The sequence below is a fragment of the Pezoporus wallicus genome, unplaced genomic scaffold (genome assembly GCF_028554395.1).
Source record: "Pezoporus wallicus isolate ANWC-B61680 ecotype Strahan unplaced genomic scaffold, APGP_CSIRO_Pwel_v1 contig_6999, whole genome shotgun sequence".
NCBI classification, from domain to species: domain Eukaryota; kingdom Metazoa; phylum Chordata; class Aves; order Psittaciformes; family Psittacidae; genus Pezoporus; species Pezoporus wallicus.
Window position 1 is genome coordinate 4,916,569 of NW_026640180.1, and position 22,392 is coordinate 4,938,960.

The following is a 22,392-nucleotide window of genomic DNA, read 5'->3' on the forward strand; positions in this document are numbered from 1 at the left end:
GTTCCAACACCCCTGCTATGGTGGGGTCTCATGAGAGCAGACAAGAGGGGGTGAATCACCTCTCTTGACCTGCTGGCCACACTCCTTTTGATGCAGCCCAGGACACAGCTGGTTTTCCAGGCTGCGAGCACATACTGAAGCCAGCTCATGCTCAGTTTCTCATTGACCAACACCCCCAAGTCCTTCTCTGCAGGGCTGCTTTCAATCCAGACTTTGCCTACTTTGCAGTAGCGTTTGTGACCCATGTGCAGGACCTTGCCCTTGGACTTCTTGAACTTCATGAGGTTCAGAGCCCAGTGCTGTCCATATATCTCACCAGTACTCCTATGGTAAATGGTATCTATAAAATTATGGAATTAATACCTGGTGCAAAAGGCCAGGTAATTTTTCAAGCTTAAGAAAGTCATTTTAACCTTCTCCTAAAGACTAAAAATGTTCTCTGCCTTAGAAACAGAAAGGGCTCAGAAGATGTGATCTTTTCCTCTAATTTACAAGTTGCTTGATGGCCTCCATTATCCTAGTGGCAGCAGACAAGAGTGAGATTCAAGTATTGGAGAGAACAAATGCTTTTCAATCTGCATTTCAGCTCCTGAGGTAGCCACATACACTACTGCATTACTTAACATGTCCCAGCCTACCAACCATCCACTCCATCATCATAATTCCATACTAACCTGTAACTGGTGCATCTATGTCCAGCAAATTTTTTTCCTGGCGAAGAATTGAAGCTCCTTCTGTTATTATTCTCAAAGCAACGCTCTCTTCCAGTCTCCCTTCTTTCATAAGGTGTGCCTTTAAGATATCCACACGAGGTTTTCCATCATTATCGAACACTTCCTTAGCTGTGAGCCGATGACTTGGAGGAAACGGGACAGCTGAGTGGAAAAAAAAAGACAAAAACATCTGGTCACTTTTTACAGCAAAGCCTCTGTCACTGATCATGACACTTATCAAAAGACATCTCTGCTTCAAAACAGCGTCAACATGAACTTTCTACTGCCTTTTATGATTTGTGGTTTAAATTCTACATAGATTACCACAGGTACTATTAAAAGTACACTTATGTGGCAGGCTACATTATTCGCACATGCAAGAACAACTAATTTGTGCTTACAAAAACAATGAGAGGAAGATTTAGACCATATTTACAGGTAGATACATTCAAACAAGCTCCCCAGAAAGCATGCGAATATCAGGAAAAGAAGGGAATGGAGCTTAAACTGCTCTAGTAGCACTTACAAACCACTGATCTAACCCTCTCTTTCCATTAAGGGCATAAAATACACAAATAAGTGCAATATTGAATTTCTGTGCATGGATATGCATATACACTTTCCAATTAAAATGCTAAAATCCAAGACAGACCTCTCCCTAATGACCTGGGGTAAGGAGATGGAAGATGTCTTCCCTGTGCAAGTGATAGCTACATAAAATATATTTGAAGCCCATTAAAACATGCCTGAGTGCCAACCAGACTGCTCCAGCAAAGGCAGGGCAAAGGATACATCAGACTGAAGTTGGAAATAAATGAATAAAGAGGCAGGTTGTCCTAGCAACACAGCAGTAACCATGCTGCTCTCACGTAAGTCTGAGACGCACAGTAAACTTGATGCTCCTGCTCTGGCTCTCCTGTAGCCAGCTGGAGCAAGAAGGCTGTCAGCTGCCAGGAGAAAGCTGGAGCGTTATCCCAGCTTAACCCCCTTTCCCTCACAGTTCAGAGTGGCAGTAGGCACTGCTTGCTTCACCAGCCACAGGGTAATTACACTGATCCCTGCCACAGCTGCAGGAGGGTCAGGTTATTTGGGAGATCCGAGCAGAGAGAGGAAGAAGCATCAAGGCTGGTCTCAGCTGACTGCATCTGCAGTGCAACCCCATCCCTGACAAAGGACTTTGTCTGCCACGGAGTATCTTACAGGCAGCTCTGCCACATCATGAGACACGAAACCCTAATGCAGTGGACCACTACATCTGTTAGCTTCAATTTCCTCCTCATTTCACAATCAGTGTACTTCAGAAACAACCCACGCATCACAAACATAATTTAAAGCCCAAGTCAAGAACTCTCACACCACCAGAAGTAACAGAGCATATAAAAAACAATTTAACTTTGTGCAGTTATTTTCCACTGATATTTTAAACACAGATCAGAAAATTCCAACTTCACCTCTTTCCCCACCCCCCAATTCTTTCCCCTTTTGCTGCCCCAGCCCTAGTAGTCCATTCACTTAAACGGTGTGGTGGTGACTGATGGATGTGGCTCTTTGAAATATACTGAAACCCAACTGCTCTCCAGAAGCAATGACACCTACAACCCACAATGAAGATAAAATACATCTCTGAAAAGCCCTGACACAGATCCATGATGATCTTTTCACTCAAACAACAAGAACTCCTAGACTGCTTTAAATGACTAAATGTTTTAAATGGTACTTCTATGATAAAAGGTGGGCTGTTAAAGACCAAAACCAGACTTCCTCCTTGCTGAGATGCGACCTCAACTCCTGAGCTTGGAAGAGGTGATTCTTGCACATTAGCTAGCTTTCTTGGGCCCCTCTTCCCTCTAGGACTTTCTCCCATGGTGCTCTACCATGCACATCCCTGAAAAGGCCAAAGTCTGCTCTCTTAAAGTCCAGGGTAGTGCTTACAGTGCACCTTCCTTGCTGTCCTCAGGATCTTGAACTCTGCCATTTCATGATCACTGCAGCCAAGGCTGCCCTTGAGCTTCACGTTCTCCACCAGCCCCTCTTTGTTGATGAGAATAATGTCCAGCAGAGCACCTCTATTTGTTGGCTCCTCTATCACTTGGAGAAGGAAATTATCATCAGTGTATCCCAGGATCCTTCTGAATTGCTTATGCCTTACTGTGCTGTCCCTCCAACAGATATTCGGGTGGCTGAACTCCACCCCGTGAGCACCAGGGCTTGTGAACATGAGGCTGCACCTATCAGTCTATAGAGGGCCCTATCTGCTCAGCCCTTCTGGCTGGGCGACATCTAGCTAGTCCTATTGATCTCACATTTCCTTCATGCATGATCCTGTATGAAGGAGGAGAAGGCAAAGTTGCTGTTTCTCTCCAATCAGTTTGGGTGGAAGAAGCGTGTATTCCTTCGGCCTCTGTTCTTCTCAGAAGGCATCACAATGTAAAAGCCTATGTATGACGCATACTACTAACTTGGAGGTAACCACTGTTACGCATGTATGCTGAAAGGAGATTTTTACATTTATAAAGACAAAGCAAAACAGACATGCAATCAAGAAAACAAAGGCCATGAAATGTTACCTGCTGATTAAGGGAAGAAAATGGCATACACTGCAGCACTGTATGAGCTCTGCAGGCAGGGTTCTAACAAACATGTACCAGTGGGTAATTAAAGAAGAAGATACTGTTCCAATAGCAGATGACTCACGATTAATTAGCAAAAACATGAGTGACTGAATAGCCCACAAAGTGCATCTTCCATTATGAGAATATTAATTTTGTATGTACACATACACAGAGCTTCCACAGACGAACAACGCAACAAACAGTCACGTTCCTGTGGAAGTCGGTTCAACATTGTTCTCTGCTGGTATCACCCACAAAATCCTGTTGTAAATATAACAAACATTTAATTTCTATTGCTTTATATATAGCAATGTTACCTTCTGAATACATAGGGATGGATACATCAGATTCTCCATACCTGCTTTCTTTTTCAGCTTTTTCAAAATCTATTCTATCAGTGCTTGCAACAAGCAACTCTTCCGCTCCCAGTGGTTTTGCCTTAAACAGAAATAAAACCAGGAGCCTTATCAGACAGCAACTGTGCACACAGCATGCACAACAGGGAAAAGCATGGAGCTGGGAAAGGAGCCACAAGGGAGAGGCAAGAGGAGAAAGGAGTGGTGGTCTGAACCAGCAGTGAGCTAGTCACCACCACACAGACTCAGGGCATGTTTTTGAGAAGGAGGTATGAATCTCTATTAAGAAAAGGCCATTAAAAAAAAGGGAGAGGCAATAAAAATTGCATATGCATTCCCCTTGTTGTTTTTAGGAAGTTTAGTGACAAATCCCACTATAAGACCACCACACAAGAGAAGCAGGCACACTTATCCATACTCTGCAAAACCTAAAATCTGGACTGCTCTCCTCCTCCCTTTACATTTATTTATTTATATTGTTATTTAAAAACAACCAAAAAACAAAACCCCAACACCAACTATTCATCATGGGAAATACTACCCTTACAGTTACATACATCCAGGTGGTTTTGTAATAAAACAGACCACAACAAAAAGGAAAGAACCAAAGTTTTTAACTCTTTACCTCAGCCTGACAGTAGCATCCTCCTGAGATCTGAAAACACAAGAATATACTCTTTAACCACTTTCTGGTTGGGCTTTTTTTCTTGTGCTTTCAGGTCTCTTGAGCATGTTCCAGCAAATGGAGAAAAAGATCAACCTGCTATTTTACTGCTCTTGCAGGCTCCTGCAAAACCCATCTTACCATTAACACAGCCATTGTAAAGGTCAGACACATCATTACTGTTTCTCTCAAATATTAAGCAGCCTCTCTAGAACAAATAAATAAAACATACAGAGCTGTGCTTAATTAGAGTGGACCATGTGTGCATACATGAATAAAATACAAGCATGCGGCAAAGCAAGCATTATTTTGTTTATATATTATTCATTTTTAAATGAAGCTGTACACTAAAATAATGCTTTCAGAGGCTGCGCATAAGAAAAGCTATCAATATTTGAGTTTCTCCCAAATTACCTCCCTCTGTAATGCTTGTCTTGTAATTTCATATAACTTATGCTGTATGACTGTATGTAGCTGTTTGTACCACATCACACTTACATGAGAAATATGTTTTCGTTTGCAGAGAAAACATACCAGTAACTATCGTCATCTCAATAACCCAATGCATTGCATTTGTCTGATGGCAATTTGACATTCTCCATTTTGAGAAACATTTGCACTGTAGCAGTGGCTAGAGCGCAAGTTATTAAATGGGCCAACATTCACACTACACATACAAAAAAAAAAAGTCAGGTCACTGCAGCTTGATTTTTTTCCTATCTACTTACTCATAACCTTCAAACCTACTACATATAAAATTTTCCTGTCATCTCAGGAATGCCAACAAAACGGCATTTTTGAAAGCCAGGAACATTTTTAATGGTTAACTATCATTTTTTGCAGGCTGACTTTGAAAATCTAACCCCATTTTACAACTCAGTTCAAGTCATGGCATATTCTTGGCCATTCGTGCTGAAGAGTAACAACCGCCGTACTGGGGCATTTACTATTTAATCAGAGCTCTGTATTTCTGTACCATGCTATGTCTGACCAGTATATAAAGAAGCAGCCAAAGGTAGACTTTTCTGACATAATTCTGAGCATGTTCCTGTAGAGTTGGCTATAGATTTTGGTCTTACCAGGGTTACTATGAACCAAAAGGGAAGGAACGACGAATTTTGTTTTACTTTTTCTCAGGAACACTGCTGATTTCAGGTGACAGACAGGAACAAGAGGATGAATCACTGCCATCCACAGATGCGATAGAGAACAGAGCGAAACCTCCCAGGCAGCACAAGGATCACCAAAGTGGCGGGAAAGGCAAAGGACACTGCCAAAAATGCTCAGCCATTAAGGACATTGGGTTCTCACACGACAAACTCCCCTCCACAGATTTCTTCAGGCAGAACATGGATGACTCACCATTCAAGCATATTGGATCACTGGGATCTTTTTTTAACCTACACTTTTTCCTTAGCAAGTATTTTTGAGGAGTCTCATACAGAAGAGTGAGTTATTTAGAAGACAGAATCCCTTTTCAATACCAAAATTCGCACTATAGGATTCATAACATGTACGGGTTCATAGTAGGGTTTTGTCCACTTGCATTTTAGATAGGAAAATATGTCTCTAACTGTTAAAAAAACCCCAGCAGTTTATATGACAGGATAAAACTCAAACCAAAACCAATTTTCATTGTGGAACTCAAAGCAGAACTCATTTTCTGAATGTTTTCTAACCAAAATGATCAGGTTTCATCTTACATTAGCTACTGTCAGTAGAGTAGGCACACTTGATGCAAGGCCTGCCTGGAACCTACTGTGACTCTGAAACACCTCTGGAATTAGTAACCCCTTTCTAAAAGACAAAGCTATCGCCTGCTACTTTAAAGCATTATGTATTTGAGGACTGTTTTTTACTGCCTCTGCTCCCTGGATGGTAAAATTGTCAGAAATTGAAATCTGGGGAGAAAAAAAAATAAATTCTACAATATAAAATCCTAAGGAACCATAAGGATTCCTACAGAAATTTAGCATTAATTTTTCTTCATGGCTAAGAAGGCCTTGCAGTGTAATCAGAGCAGCTCACAGCTGTATTTGTTTAAAGACATAATTAAATCAATGTCACTCAAGAACAAGATATGCCGCTTCACATACCTGAGGGTTCCACTGCGCAAGCTAGTCAATACTGCTTAAAGAAATAGTCCATGGAAAAGTGCTGTTGCGTTAAGTTGGGGCTGTTCAGCCTGGAGAAGAGAAGGCTGCGTGGAGACCTCATAGCAGCCTTCCAGTATCTGAAGGGGGCCTATAGGGATGCTGGGGAGGGACTCTTCATTAGGGACTGTAGTGACAGGACAAGGGGTAATGGGTTAAAACTTAAACAGGGGAAGTTTAGATTGGATATAAGGAGGAAATTCTTTCCTGTTAGGGTGGTGAGGCACTGGAATAGGTTGCCCAGGGAGGTTGTGAATGCTCCATCCCTGGCAGTGTTCAAGACCAGGTTGGACAAGGCCTTGGGTGATACGGTTTAGCGTGAGGTGTCCCTGCCCATGGCTGGGGGGGTTGGAACTAGATGATCTTAAGGTCCTTTCCAACCCTAACTATTCTAAGAGTCTATGATTCAATTCTTCAAATGAATGCAACTGATCTTCACATAAACTCACTTCAAATTATACTTGAACAACCATAAGTAGCTATAGCACCCTAAATAACCACATACAGAAAAAAAAATGAAGAGTAATAAAACACACGAATGCCTGGACAAACACACAAGATTCCCTTTGAAGTTTCATTTCTGTCTGGCGAATTGATTCACATGTACCCACCCCAACCACTCTGAATACTTTTGTACTAAATTAAAGCACTGGTATCAGTAACACACATAAATTTGAATTACTATAACCAGCCAGATCTAGCTCCAATATTCAAACATTGTAAAACAATCAGCAATAAAAATGTTTTTCAGTTTCTCAAAAGTACCTGAAAAAATGATGACACAAAATATTTTACCGAAGAACGTTTACAGGCTCAGACACATCAGAGGGCATACCCTGAGAATCTAGGAAGAGGTACAGGTTGGAAAGGGGAACGGAAGGAGGTACACTTTAAAAGCCTTGGATGAAATAAAAGCCTCATAATTCAAAGAAAAGGTTCTCTTTGAAATATGAAGTGGTAGAGTATGTGTTTGTTACTAACAGCATTCCCAGAGTATCTTTTGGACAACTACTAGAATAAGCAACCAAATTCTACTGGTCTTACAGACCACAAAGCAACACACATCCCCATAAAATAGTACAAAAATGGATTCTTTGCCTGTGTTAGAGATCACACACAAGTATCTTTGACATTTATTATCCTCTCATGTTCACAGTTTACGGATTTAAAAAAAGAATTATGAAATTAAATAGAGGGGAAAAATTCAGTTTAACAGGAAACATTCCCAGTTAGGACCAACACATACAGTTAAAACTGGAAAATGTGACTGTAGCTTCCTGGCCTCATCAGAAAAATTTGTTTTTCTACTTTGTGTGTTACACCCAAGTTTTTCCATAGGCCTCCAACTGCATACTGTTGAGCTTTGTTTTTATTAGCCTTTGGAACAGAGAACAATAATTATCCAGAGTTTAAATTCCTTTATAGGAACAATTCATCTGGAGAAAACAAAGTCGGGGAAAAAAACCTGTAACAGTGGAAAATACCAAAGGTCTTCCAAGACTTAGATAAGGAATCAGGCACACTCCTGCATCTCCCAAAATACTTGAGTAATGGATAATTTCTTTCTACAATAAGACTTCACTATTGTTCCTAGTTAGAAGTGATTAGGAAGTGATCGCATGTGGAATGATTTCAATCTATTGGGAAAAAAAATAATCAATTCTAGGACCTGAATGACCTTCAGGTATCAGTCCACATTTATGGCACCATTTCTTTCCAACTTCCTCATTCAACCTACTTCAGTCAGTTGACACTACCAAATTTCAGTCTCCAATGTGGTAATGTAGCCAAAAGGAACATTGCAAACAACTCCTTGACTAGAAATTGAAGTCTTAACTAAGACTCTCTCACACCTTTTGAGCATAATGGAATACCATTACCAAGTCTGGTCAGAAATCAGCTTAGCTTTAAGATTTAAGTGACAGTGACATGTGAAAAGGCAGAAAAATAAACATCCTTTCCCTTCCAAAGCTGCTCCACCAAGATGAGATTTAAATACAATGAAGATGTAGCTTCCAAAAATTGACCACTGTGCATAGTCTGGCATTAGTGACACAAATTCGTTAAAACTAGTCCTAGAAAGAGAGGTGAGAAAGTGCAGGTAAGGAAACCTTTATTTGCAGATATTGTGTTTTCTAACACTGTTTAAATACTACATATTACAGAAGCCCCGCTTAAATGCCAGCCTGCAGAAGCTGCTTCCTGGAATAAGAACCACCGCCTCACCTTTTGCTCCAAAGAAGCTATTCACCAGCAGAAGATATGGAAATAAATCCCTGCTAGCATTACAAAGTAATCCTTTACAAAAATAAATCTTACATTTCAAATTTAGGACATTTCTGGAATCTAGCAATGGACACCTTGCCCAAAGAGTCTTTGCCCTGAAGGCTGAAGGCAAGGGGATAGGAACAATAAAAGCTCCATATTTTACTGCCTATATCTTCCAGGGTCTAAGCTGCCAATGCCAACCAAAGGGTATGAAAGTAGAATCTTTGAATTGTGTAAGTTTTAGGGTTTGGTTTTAAGGTTTGGGTTTTTTTTTTTTAAAACAAAAGGCAAGCCTTGGAGAAAATAAACAAAAACCCCAAAACCTTATTCAAGCCAATAAGTATCAGGATGCGAGAAACATACAAAATATTAATGTCTGAACTATAGCACGCGAACTAAATAAAAAAATCCTGCCTATCTGTAAATGTTAACCTGGTTTATTATTTTGCTGGTCATGAGTCATGCAGTAAGTAGAAGATCTACACCTGCACTTCATAAATCAGTCAGACAAGGCCAAAGCTGTATAAATTAAAGAGTAAAGCCTTACAAATATAAGTATGTGTACGGCCTAAGTGCAGCAGGAGCCAAATTAACCTTAAAAAATAGTTGGAAACAGAAGTTGATGGTTTGTTGGGGATTTTTTTTTGGCTCAGGGTTTGTTTTTTCTTGATGCTGTTTGGTTGGTTGATGGTTTTTTCACTCCTGAACAGGTTTGATTGTTCTAGTAGCATTTTTGCCTTTGACAGAAGCTTTAAATCAGCGTAACTCTGCAGAAGTGAATCCATACTAACACTGCTTTATGTTGCATGAGGGCTGGCTAAGCTCCACACGTATTAGTGTGGAAAACACCATTTCAGAATTACACTAATACTGAATTCTGCTTGTTCAGCCATAATCAATAAATAGGAAATGGATAGGCATGAAAAAAAGAGCACCTCATTATATGAAAATCACTTTGTGCCAGGTTACACCTATTACCAATCCAGCAACTGCCCTTTCTTGTGTAGGGGTCAGGTCACATACCTGGAAAAAATAGCAACATAAGAAGATAGTAGTAATTTTTAGGGTTTTTTTTTTTCTTTTTCTCTGCAATTTAACAGCTAGATACCAACAGTCTTCACAGCACGGTTTTGCTTCGGCTGGATCAGGAGTTAGGAACATACACAACACATTACACAGAGTCATACTGGAAAAAAAAAAGAAGAAAACAAAACAAAACAAAGACACCATAGCCTTTACTAAATACCCAAAGACAGTTTAAATAACTGGCTTCTGCTGGAACTGAGCTTTAATGAACTCAGCACATGCTCAGCACAATTTGTTTCTTCCCTGATATCAGAGATACTACTTGCCAGTTCAGACCAGACCCTTTAATAGGGAAATTCAGCCCTTCATTTTCAGAAAGTACACAAGCAAAAGACAAAGGGTATGTGAACCCTCCATGGGCCCTTTAAGTGACAGTGCCTCTTGCTCTTGATGAAAAGAATGGAAACTCTTCCAGCACGTTGTAGGAACTGATTCCCAATGACAACTTGTTCTTCTAACGCAGTCAAAGAACTAATTTTCTTGTGATGTTATTACAGTTCACATAGATCAGTGCTGAAGATTATGGACCACATTCACCACCACGCTATGTCACTGTAATGCCATTAAGCAAATGTTCTTTCTAATCCAGCATTAACAGATTACACAGATTTGAAACAGGGTTCAGCCTGCTCTACTTGACATCTAAATAAAATTTATCAAACCCAGTGACACTGGCATTAATCTGAAGTAATGTAGCTGTGAATCAGCCCTGATATTTTTGTTCAGTTTTCATATCTCGTCTCTACCGGCCCTTACACCATGGAGCATCCACATGGAAATTCTGCCTTGGATTCATCTCCAAAGCGTATTTCTTTCCATCATCTAAACTTGACTGCTGCAGAAAGTTGGTTTTACTTTAAAAATAACACACAGACTCATACAATCAACCATGTTGGAAAAGACCTTTAAGATCATCAAGTCCATTACCTCAGCACTGCCAACTCCACCACTAAACCAGGCCATTAAGGGCCTCATCTACAGGGTTTGTGAACACTTCCAGGGATGGTGATTCCACCACTGCCCTGGGCAGCCTGTTCCAATGCCTGACCACCCTCTTGGTGAAGAAATTGTACCTAATACCCAATCTGAACCTCCCGTGGTGTAGCTTGAGGCCGTTACCTCTGGCCTATCGCTTGCTAATTGGGAAAAGAGACCAACCATGCAGGATAACAAAAATCAAAAAATATTTGAAAAGCAAGTTTTTGGTAGTTAAACCATCATGTACTTTAATAGGCTTTTTTTTTTTTTTTTTTTAAAGCTGTTGTTCTGGGTTTTTTCTGTGTATATGTGGCAGCAATAGAGTTTCAAAGCCCTTAGTATAAGCTTCTGCTCCTGTATTTAAAAGGATATTTAATCCAAATCCTCCTTTTATTTATTAAAGATGCTTTTATATTTTTTGTAAACCATATCTTCCCTCATATCTCAATTGCTGCGTAACAAATGTGTTGGATAAAAATAAACCTGTCTAAACTTACCATTCTGCTGATACTCTCTGAAACATCCTGTTCTTAAGCAGAACAGGAGTTTAAAAAAAGCAGCTTTATGAGGCTACAAAAGAATCAGAGACCCATGCTTTATTCCCAGGCCTTTTGTGTGCAAGCAATTTAATCTTTGCTTGCCAGTGACTACACCCACAGAGAGACCTCAGCATCGGAGTACTCGGTTCTGTCATCGCTGGTGTGTGTTGAGCCTGGTGGCTCTGTGAAGGATGCCACATGGAGAACAGCATGGCACAACAGGACTTCCAGCACCTTTCCCAAGAAAGCCAATGAATGAGAACAGTCACCAGAGAGAAACCAAGAAGAGAGAAAGGACTCCATCTGCTAACTGCCCTTTGAGTCACACCTCAAGTCTCAAATCCCTTAGTGTAGAACAGGTCACTATTACTTCAAACCAAGACCTAATTTCGATCAGCCAGAGCTCACTTTATTCAGTGAAGTACTGAGAGACCTCAGCTCAATACTCTTAGCTCTCCTCTACTCTTGGTGAACATCTCAGCTATAGACCTGGCCAAGATGAGGTTTGGAAGTCCTCTCCCCTAACCTGACCAAACATAAAATACTTTCCCAAAGATGATGCAAAAGCCCTGGATCAGATGGCAGGAGAGAAAATGTGACACCGCAACCTAGTCAGATCTGGGGACCCGGCAGTGTGGGAATTAAACTCTTGCTTTCTGCTCCAAAGATCACTTCCACTTTTAAAATTTGGTGGTTGCTGGGCATAAAAAATGGCCAGACGAGAAGACACAGATGCTATAGCTCATGGAAATATAAAACCAGATCCATTCACCAATGGATTGCAAATGATAAAACTATCCTACCCATTTTCACTAGTTCTTCATCTCTCGAGCCATTTGCTCACTGCATTACCAAGAGATGAGTTTAACTGTAAGGTTCAGTAGAATTTTTTTAAATGACCATAGCAAGAAATAGGAATTTATCTCTCTGAAATATCATAATACTGACTTTACAGACCTAACCAATATAGCTGGCCTATTATTCAAAGCAGCATAACTCAAAGCAGGTCCTAGAGAAGCCATAGTCACTACTGAGCACCAAGAAGCCATCCAGCATATACAATCCACGAATGAGCTGCCTGTTTTTTTCCTCTCTAAGAGTGTGCTGCACTATTCTGTTTTGTTAGATGCATTACCTGATTTCTGCATATCATCTTGACTCAAGGAAAACAACTCTTACTGAAGTGGAACATGGGGTTTTAGAGCTTTTATTTAAATATCAAGGGGCTAGCTCCTGCTACTTGCAAATGAAAGCATCATCTTTCTAAGGCTGCAGCTACTTCTCACGCTGAACAATGGGTTTGCATTGAACATATAATAAGGGCCCACAGATAAAAGACATACTTCACAACTCAAATGAAAGGGCACAAGACCAGAGAATTCACTGGTTCTTGCTTCATGCAGATCACCTCACTGGTGCAAGAGAGGCAGAAGGGAAAACAGTTTTGGTGGTCAACACCTTCTGAAACAGCTCTGTAACCACACACAGACCTTCTCTTGTTTAACTTTTTCACATGTGTATGCACTCATGCAGTTTTAATAAACCCTTAGGAAACAACAACCAACAAAATGAACCCTCACACATTTTTTCTTTCTCCTACACAATCTACAGAACCTCTGGTGTACAACTGGCCATTAAAATCAAATGGGAGTAAAAATACCAGCATAAAATCAGGTAATTCCCTAGGCATACAAAAGTTAGAAATATTTCCATTTTGGCATCATTCCTTCTTTCAGGTCTGCTTTGAAGGCAAACTTTGGATGTAGCACATCTTCAAAACCCCTGGCTCACCATGTTGTAAGCCTGATCTGTGATTTCACAATACACGTGCAGCGAAACCTCTGAGATGACACTGCATGGTAACGCCTTGATGCAACTCTGACTAGGCTGGGCGAAAACATCACAAAAAGGAGCAAATTATCTGCCACATCTCTCAGCTGATCTTCCAGTGGGATCCTGCAGATGCCTGGTACTTACAAAACGACTACATCAAACCATCTCTGTCAAGGCTTGCTCTTGTTCTCCTCTTGGTAAGAGGATGAGTGCCTTTGCAAAGCGGTTTGTTGTTCAGAGAAAGGGCAAAGCTCACCCAGGATTGGTCATATGCGAGAATGACATTGAAAAAGAGTATATAATATCATTAACTGGAACACTGGAACAGTCCTGAACGGTGCCTGAAGATTTGCATAGCCAGTACCTCATCACTGCTTCTTTGAATGTGCTGTGACCAAGGCAACAGTTACTCTGGGGAACAGCGTAACAAAAGCAAGCACACCTTTAAAACACACAGAGGTATCCCAAACCAAGCAATCTGCCCTAAATAATTTCAAAATGAAGAGGTTTTGTGGTTCCTTTGGCTTTAGGTTTTTAAGTTTTTTGCGGTTTGATTTAGGTTTGGGTTTTTCTGGGGGTTTTGTTTGTTTGTTTTCAAATACCTTCAGCTTTGCACAATTAAAAATATAATTATACTTCTTGAAGGGATTTTCAGCTACTCTTACCCTGCACCCTCTGCAGCAAACGCAGAAGTGCCTGTAAGGGGAACAGACATTGCACAAGGATGCAAAATACTTATAATGCCTATCTGTGCACAATTATTCTAAACAAAGCACTCTCACATGTTTTGTATCTAATAAACAATCTATTGAGGAAATAACGCACACCATAGTGGCATCAAGACATATTGCTGACGCTCTTGTATGCTTAATAATAAAGGAGTGAATTACATTTACAGAAAATGCAACGAATTTATGTGCCCTGTGTTGGCATCCAGATGGCAACAGATTATGTATTTTATAAATTAAACCTATACAGAACTAGAAAGAAGTACCAAGGGCTGTATCTACTTCTAGTCCCTTTTCACACAAAACCCCCACGTCGCCGAGCAATTAAAAATGCTTCTCTAGGTTTGCTGACCAGTAACATCCCATTGTGCAGATGTGAACAACTGGTCACTTCCGAGAGTGCTGCCCTTGTAAACATCTGGGGGAAGTATACATCTTAAAGTCTCACTATCTCAAACAAGACATTCCAGCTGAATTCAAAGTGCAACGGACTCTAATTCACATGCTCCCCAAAGCCTCAAGGATCATTTCTAGCAAACACACTGAATAGCTGCAAGGCTTCTAGGCTATATACTAATTCTTGATCAATCGAAACTCAAGCACAAACTCCCAAAAGCACATTATCACCATCTGAACAAGTGGGAAAAAGAAATGCATCCTGGGGTTCTAAGTACCCCAGGCAATTTGGATCCTGCTAAAATAAGGTGTATTATACCTGGAGTGAACACTGAAAGAACCTCTTCAGCACCAGCTACCTTCATTTTTTTCCCAAATCACTGCAGGAACCTTGCTTCTGTTCAAAGAGCATCTCCAGCAATGCCATTATCTCCTGAAGCAACACTGCTCTGAGAGGAGAACACAAGAGAGTCTCTCATGTTCTGTGGGCAGCCAGTGGGTAGCTCCGTGTGTGAAGTATTGAAGTATCCTCTTTTATCACCAGAAAACACAGGGGAGAAGGTGGGCCTTTCAAAAGCCCTCCCCGTTTCACAAAAAGTGCCTGTTCAAACAAATTAAACTCAGACAGACATGATGCTTGTCTCCTCTTTACCCTAAAGAGTAATTTCTGATCAGGTATAAAACACATTCCCTGTTATGAAGGTCTCCAAAACGCAATCAAAAAAAGGTACAGAATGCCTTTGTTTCCAATTTAATAATCTGTTTGGTGTTTTTTTATAAGTAAGGTTTTTGAGCACAGAACCAGTGGGAAAGATGATAGCAGCTCCCAGCCCTCGCATTCTGCTAACTGTTCTTCTGGAATACCACTGGAGAGTTGAAACAATATTTAAACTTGCTTCCACACTTTTTTATAGTCTTTTCATATTTGTAATGCAACAGATACCAAACGGAGTGGAATGGCTGCTTTTTCTGACTTCACTACAGCTTTCCAGAATGGTCTACAGTATTTCCTTGTAAATACATCAGAGAGTTGCACTATAAGATGCTGTGTGCACATCATGAAAAAGATAAAACAGAAAAAAGAAAATAGCTTAACAATGAATAAATTTATAAATACAGTCAATAGAGATCAAGAACCACTTTTGTAGTAGGAATAATTTTGTTCTTTCTCCTAGAGCACAAATTGCCGGGATACACAAAACTACTTTTGTATACTTGATAGAACCAGCTTCTTGGAGACTATGCTGTAAATGTCAGAAAAACAAAAAAAAAAAGGCTCTATTTCAGACCCATCCATTAATCTGGTTTCACTTCTGACATGGAGAAAAGCATATTCACTTCATAGTTTTCCAGTAACATCTGTCTAAAGACCGCAGAATCTGCCTCACTCTGCTTCCCACCCCCCAAACATATTAAAAATATGGTTAACCATTTCAATTACCTTTAAAGAAAGCTGTATTTTTCATGACGTCTATGTTGCATAAGACCTAGTTAACAGGCAAACTCCTGTGACTCAACATGTGCAAAATCTTAAGGGGAGCTGCAAAGGCCTAAGAGATTTGTATCTAATTTGGCTTTGAAAACATGTCACTCTGTATCTTTTGAATACTGAAGTCTAATTTACAGGGGGTTTTATTACAATGCAATAAACTACTGTGGCTCGGAGGAAGGGTGTGGGGTGGAATTATTAGTCTCCAAAATCCAGCTAGCCTTCCAAGTGTAACTAGTTCTAGCCATTTCTCCTACCACCCTTTCATCCATTGGTGGTCACCTAATCTGTTGGAGTCTACAAAAAAAAAAAGTAGTGGTGGAGTTTTGGTTGGGTTTTTTTCCTATTTGGAGAAGCATATCCAAGAATTAATCCACCTTTGAATATGTAAGTATTCCAATTCAGTTCAATGTATATCCAAGCTCCAAAGAGCTTTTTTGCTCTTCATTTCAGCACAACTGATTTCATAGAATCATAGAACAGTTAGGGTTGGAAAGGACCTTAAGATCATCTAGTTCCAACCCCCCTGCCTTGGGCAGGGACACCTCACACTAAACCATGTCACCCATTTCCTTCTATCACAGCCTGCAGAACCAGTAAGGAGGTTTCTGTCAAAGTACACATAGCAAAGCACAGTGTACTTCCGCCCAAAGTAGCTCATTTAACCATGCATGCCGCATCCCATGCACAGAGCCTCCCTGCTACTTTGGTACTACAAATTGTGGCAAAACCTTGTCCAGCAGTCTTCTTCCAACATAAAAATGCATGCTCATTTTCCAACATGCTTGCCCTGCCACTCTCATGAAATACTCTGATTATGCTATGGCATCTCCTGACTTGGTACATCAGGTGAAGAGAAACTACTGTTGGAATAATTTCAGCCCTGTCTGAGACACAGTCGCTACTTGGTTTTCTTTGACGGAGACTTGCTAAGAGCTGTGGAAATTCCTTGGCGCAGGAGCTCATTGATGTACTCCATCCCAAACTCCTGAGCAGAAATCACAGGCTTCTGGAACCATTTTCCAACTAATTTTATTGAATGCACGAATTAACTAGGGTTTGTGCCATGCAACCACAGACTTTCCTGTGTCTCTTTTTAAGGTATGAAGTGAAATCCCTGTTATTATCTACTGTATTACTTCTTATTTAATGCCCCCAGAAGTAATGCACAGTAACAGCAATATCACACAGATTGTGGAAAGAGAATCTTTCACCTCACAACTGGCAAGCTACTTTTTATTTTGTTTAAACTACAAAATATTAGATGTCATTACAGTCATTATTTGATTAGAAGATTTTTCCTTCCCCTATCTCCTTCAAACTTTGTTAATCTCTGACTTCTCTGCTCATAAACCATGTCTGAGCTTTAAGAGACATTTTGTTTTCCTGAATAACTTTGAAGAACAATAACTTTGACAAAGTCATCACCATTTTGCTGAACAAGAAGGAGACAACTTTATTTTCTAACAAAAAGGATGGTAAAAGACAGGGAGGAAGTTTGCCCTGTTGAAGACAAGGTAGTATTTCTAGCATTGTCTTCTTAGGAAAAATACAGAACACCCTACACTGAATTAGAGTCAGTAAAAAAGAAAAACTGGGGACATGCAAGCGAGGTAGAGTTGTCTTTTTTATTCTTCACACTATTAAGATGACTCTAATGGCAGATGGTAACCGGTAAGGAGCTCACCTTACAGAACCAGCACCCTGATCAGCCTTCCAGCAAAATGTTGTCTGTGAAATAAGCAGCAAAACCAATCCCAAGCTTTCATGTGCTCCCCTCACCCCTTCCAAGTTACTTCCACAACTGAACATAAGATAGATTTGTTAGAAAAATCTAGAACTCATCGGATATTGAATCAATTATTGCTCCCCTCACAGCGGTAACTTGGTTGGATTACCAATCCCATATTCCCACTGTAGGATAGTGAATAATGCACTAACTACTTTTTAAATGCAGATTCAACTGTCTGCTCCATGAGCTCTGGACCGAGTCCCCTAAATGGCTTACTTTCCAGCAAAATTCACACTACAAATAAGATCCATTGACCTTTAAGAAGGAGCAGGGGAAAAAAAGAGCAAACCAAAGCCTGATTTCACTACAAGTACAACTTTCTGAAGCACAAGTTGAGGCATTTTCAATTATCTTTTATCAAACACTCAGTGAAACAGAGGAGATTAAATTAAGTGCACTTCAACTGAATCATTTTCTGCAGAATCAAGCAGTCACAAATTGCTTGGCAACTTGATAAGGAGTAGAAAAATCACGGCCTACTGTCATGTAAGTGAAAGGCAAGTAAAAATATATATTACATTTGTATGACACAAAGCCTTTTCTAAGATTAGTATTATCTTAGCATTAAGAACATAAAGATACTAATGTTTACTAAGTAGGATTTAGCACACAAGAAACAAAATCCTTTGTGCTTAATTTCTTGAACATGTTTTAACAAAGTCTGAGACCACCTTTGGGAATTTCCCAAAGCAACAAAGAATCCATCCATTATCCAGATGTAGGCAAGTCAGCAAGCTCAAACTCTAATTTCTCAAGTATTATCATTGTTGATCATGTTGCTGTCACAGAGTAACTTTCACATTTTCATTTGTTTAAAGATTAGACTGACAATAACCTCAAAGATTGCTGGACTAATTGCACTGTCATCCTAAAAGTAGTAATGTGGGTCTAAAGGGGTTGTCCTAAACTATCCCCTGCTCCCCTAGATGTAAACAATGGTATAATTTCCACCTTTCGTCATGTCAAGTGTTTAGTTTATGAGGTTTAGAATTAAACCTTACAAGCTAAATAATCATTAATTTTTAGTAATGTTGATTTTTGACCCTTGCGTTGCTGCCATTTTCTACCCGAGCAACTGTCACACAATGTACTTAGGCAAAACCAGCACCATCATCATGCTCTTTCAGACCCCTGCTTTGATGTTACCTTTTATAGATTTAACCTTACAGAAAGCCTGTCAACCTGAAAAACAAAAGGCTCAGCTGCGTGAGGGCAGTTATCACACTTTCAAGACCTCTGAATTCAAACTCAAACCTGGTTTACAACTGTGCCCTGATGCATTAAAGAATCACAGCACATGGATTTCCAATCTTTTTTTCATTACCTGAAGATCTTAAAACCTGTGTCACTGCCCTAATCACTTAAAGATATTTAAATATTAAAATTAATGCTTAATGGTAAATGCAAAAGAATAATTTCTACATTTAAAGCTTTACGACTTAATGGATTCTGATTTAACTCCTTTGGGGGGGGGGAACCTTTACTTGCTAAATTCTCAGTCTCACAAAAATGTTATTTCTAAATTACTTGATTCCTACGCTTACACTTCATATGTTGGTAGTATCACTGTCAGAATCTACCCTGCCTATAGTCAGGGGCAGATACGCAGGGAGATCTGCTAATCCAAATCACAAACTCTTAACCAGTAATCATCACTTGAATTGGCAACCTCAGCTGACAGGACAAACAAAACAGCACTGAATTTATGGTTTTAGTATTTCCCTCTTCTGCAGGCAGCCAAAATGATCTGACACATTTACGCACATCAACTTTAGTAGCAGATGTCAAGCGAGTTAAGTTGTTTGTCTATTTTTTACCCCCTCTCATGCTTAAAACCTTCCAAATGGAATCCCAGAATGTTTCCTGGCTAGAAGCTATGTATGGAGCTATGCTTTCATGAGGAAAAAAAAAAAATTAAAAAGTTTAGGCTAATCCAGCAAGAAGAAATGTTGTTCCACACAGAAAATGCAAGGCATGAAACGATGAATGGGTTTTCTGAGGTTCACAGAGTCCCAGAGAATGGAAAGAAAACATTGTGCATCCATCTTTTCCATAACGAGGGACTGTGCTTTATGTTATAATGACACAACATAGATAAAACGTACTATGCCTTCCTCTACAAATTAAGGGCCTTGGCAGAGATCCTGCAAAACAGAACTAATCTAGTTTCCACAGCAGTCCCTCTGTCTTCAAACTTCACCCTGAAATTCTTGGGATGCACGGCAGGCTGCATCCAAATTCATTCTTCCCCAGTAACGAGATGAACACACTGAAATCACAATTCCAGCAATGCTCACATACAGCAACTTCAAAATTAGTTAGATTTAATTTTAATTTGTGTTACAGATAGACATTTCAGCACAACAGCAAAAGGCCTGCTTCCCGGTGTACCAGGTTTATAAATTAGAATAATGCATTACTTCTCATTGCATTCAGGAGAGCTGCTGTGCGAAACACTAACAGTTCACTCAGTTGAACTAACTTCATACATTTTCCAGTAAAACACAATACAGAAGCATGCTGAAGATGTATTTATTGCAAAAATATTGACACAGAGAAAAACCTGCTATCAAAAAGCAAAATAGATATACATACATTAATGCAGAGAGTTTAAAATCCTTTCCTCAGGAATTTAAACTGAACCAGTTTAAATCAATCACACTGCATATTGCATTTCTCCAGCACTAAGAAATGAAGGCAGCCATCCACACCATTTAACTCTACCTGGTTACTTGAGAAATGACATTTCAAACACAGTATTTGAAACACATTGTCTCCCGCATTTTCTAGTACTCATAGAATCATTTGGGTTGGAAAAGACCTTTAAGATGAAGTCCAACAGTTAACACAGCAGTGCCAAATCCACCTCTAAACCACGTCCCTGAGTGCCACATCTACACATCTTTTAAATATCTCCAGGGATGGTGACTCAACCTGGGCAGCCTGCTTGACAGCCCTTTCAGTGAAAAAATCTTTCCTAATATCCAATCTAAACTTCCCTTGGCACAATTTGAGGCCATTTCCTCTTGACCTATTCCTTGTTACTTGGGAGAAGAGACCAACACCCACCTCCCTACAAACTCCTTTCAGGTAGTTGTAGAGTAGTAAGGTCTCCCTGGGCCTCCTTTCCTCCAGTTCCCTGAGCCGCTCCCTCGCAAAACTTGTGCTCCAGACCCTTCACCAGCTTTGCTGCCCTTCAGAAGCACATATTGGAAAAACCCTAATGGCAAACTACAAGCACAGAATCCACACATCTATGAAGCAAGTACAGAGCAAAGGCACGCATGTTTCTCTGAATAATATGCTGGTTAATTCAGAATACAAAAAGACAAAATAAAACCACATCCAAACCCAACAAACAACCTCTCCTGCAGCAGCAACAAGCAACACAGTATTTCCAAACAGTTATTTTGGTGTAAATACCAAGCAACTTTTCAAAGATAAGTTTATACATAATGCATAGCAAGTCCTTGCAAACGGAAGGCTGTACTGCTTGCCTGTGCCTTTACATTACTGATACTTCTACCACTGCTTGTTTCCTTTTTGTGAAACTTTAGGTCCAAGGACAGGCTTACTCTTCCCCAGAATGGAAAGCAACCCCCGAACATCTGGTAGCTTGCATTAATCCAGCTCCCCAAGTTTTGCCATGGAAGTCACGCAGCATTCACCCTCAGAGATACCAAGAAAATTCCTAGCAATTTTTCCACTCTAATATAACGATATTCCAGTTAGGCTACTCTCTTCCTCTTACGAAGAAGTATGAGTAATATCGCATGTCAGTCTGCAGGGTTTTATAGCTGTCATAGTATGGGGACACTTGGGGTTTGTGGGGGTTGTTTTCTTTATTTAGGGTTTGGTTTTCTTTTTTTTCATGCTTGAGAAATGACATTTCAAACACAGTGTTTGAAACACATTGTCCCCCTCATTTTCTAGTACTCATTGAATCATTTGTGTTGGAAAAGACCTTTAGGTCTTTTCATGCAACATATCAAAACATACCTAACATCTCACTATGTTTACATAAACAAGCATCACCATCATAAGACAACCAAGCTTTTTGTTAGATTACTATTAACTCCTAATTTTAAAAACAGAGAAATGGAAATACCTGGGATTCAGGGACGTTGAGCCAGATATGGTTTTCTGTACTTGCTCTTAACGGATTTCTTACTTTCACATATTTTTGAATTCTTGCAAACTTTCATCATAGCTTTTCATAACATTCAGAATAGCTTGTGGTAGACAGGCCTATAGCTTAATTATGCTGCATGCTAGTCCAGAACTGCTCTAAACGTTTAAGATGCAGGCACACCACTGTACAACGATGTCTTATGACTCATTCTTTGTCTTTCACCTAGCGATATCTGCCTTTCAATTTGCTGTGCAGTACTTAACCATACTGTGTTTCAAGCTCCAGCCTTCCCAGAGCTACTCATGGGAAGATGATCCTGGAGCAACAACCAAGGGACAAGAGCTAGGTCAGGGCCTAGCATGGTATAACAGCTATTTTCTCACGTTTCTCATTCCCATCTGCACAGTCACATTTCTCTATATTGAACTTCATTTACAATTCTGAGGCTTAGTTAAGCAGGACTGTGAAGTAACTGCACAATTCTTTAGAGCTGACCCTTAACTACCCTGAATAAATTAGTACTTCATTACCTCACTGTTCCCTGCTCTTCCAGATCATTTAAACAGCCAACACAACAGGGGGCAGGAATCTCATCTTATTTTTCCAATACTTATTACAATGTTTTCAGCTTTCTACAGTTGATACTGCCTATT

General features: G+C 39.9%; 1 protein-coding gene across 2 annotated transcripts in view; it reads right to left on the minus strand.

Annotated features, from left to right (window-relative positions):
* Window positions 1–22,392, minus strand: part of PPP3CA (protein phosphatase 3 catalytic subunit alpha) — a 187,999-nt gene that overhangs the window by 108,959 nt on the left and 56,648 nt on the right. For both annotated transcript variants that reach the window (XM_057418029.1, XM_057418028.1), the window contains exon 2: window positions 675–875. In XM_057418029.1, coding sequence (XP_057274012.1) covers window positions 675–875 — 201 coding nt within the window. The remainder of the gene's footprint in view (window positions 1–674; window positions 876–22,392) is intronic.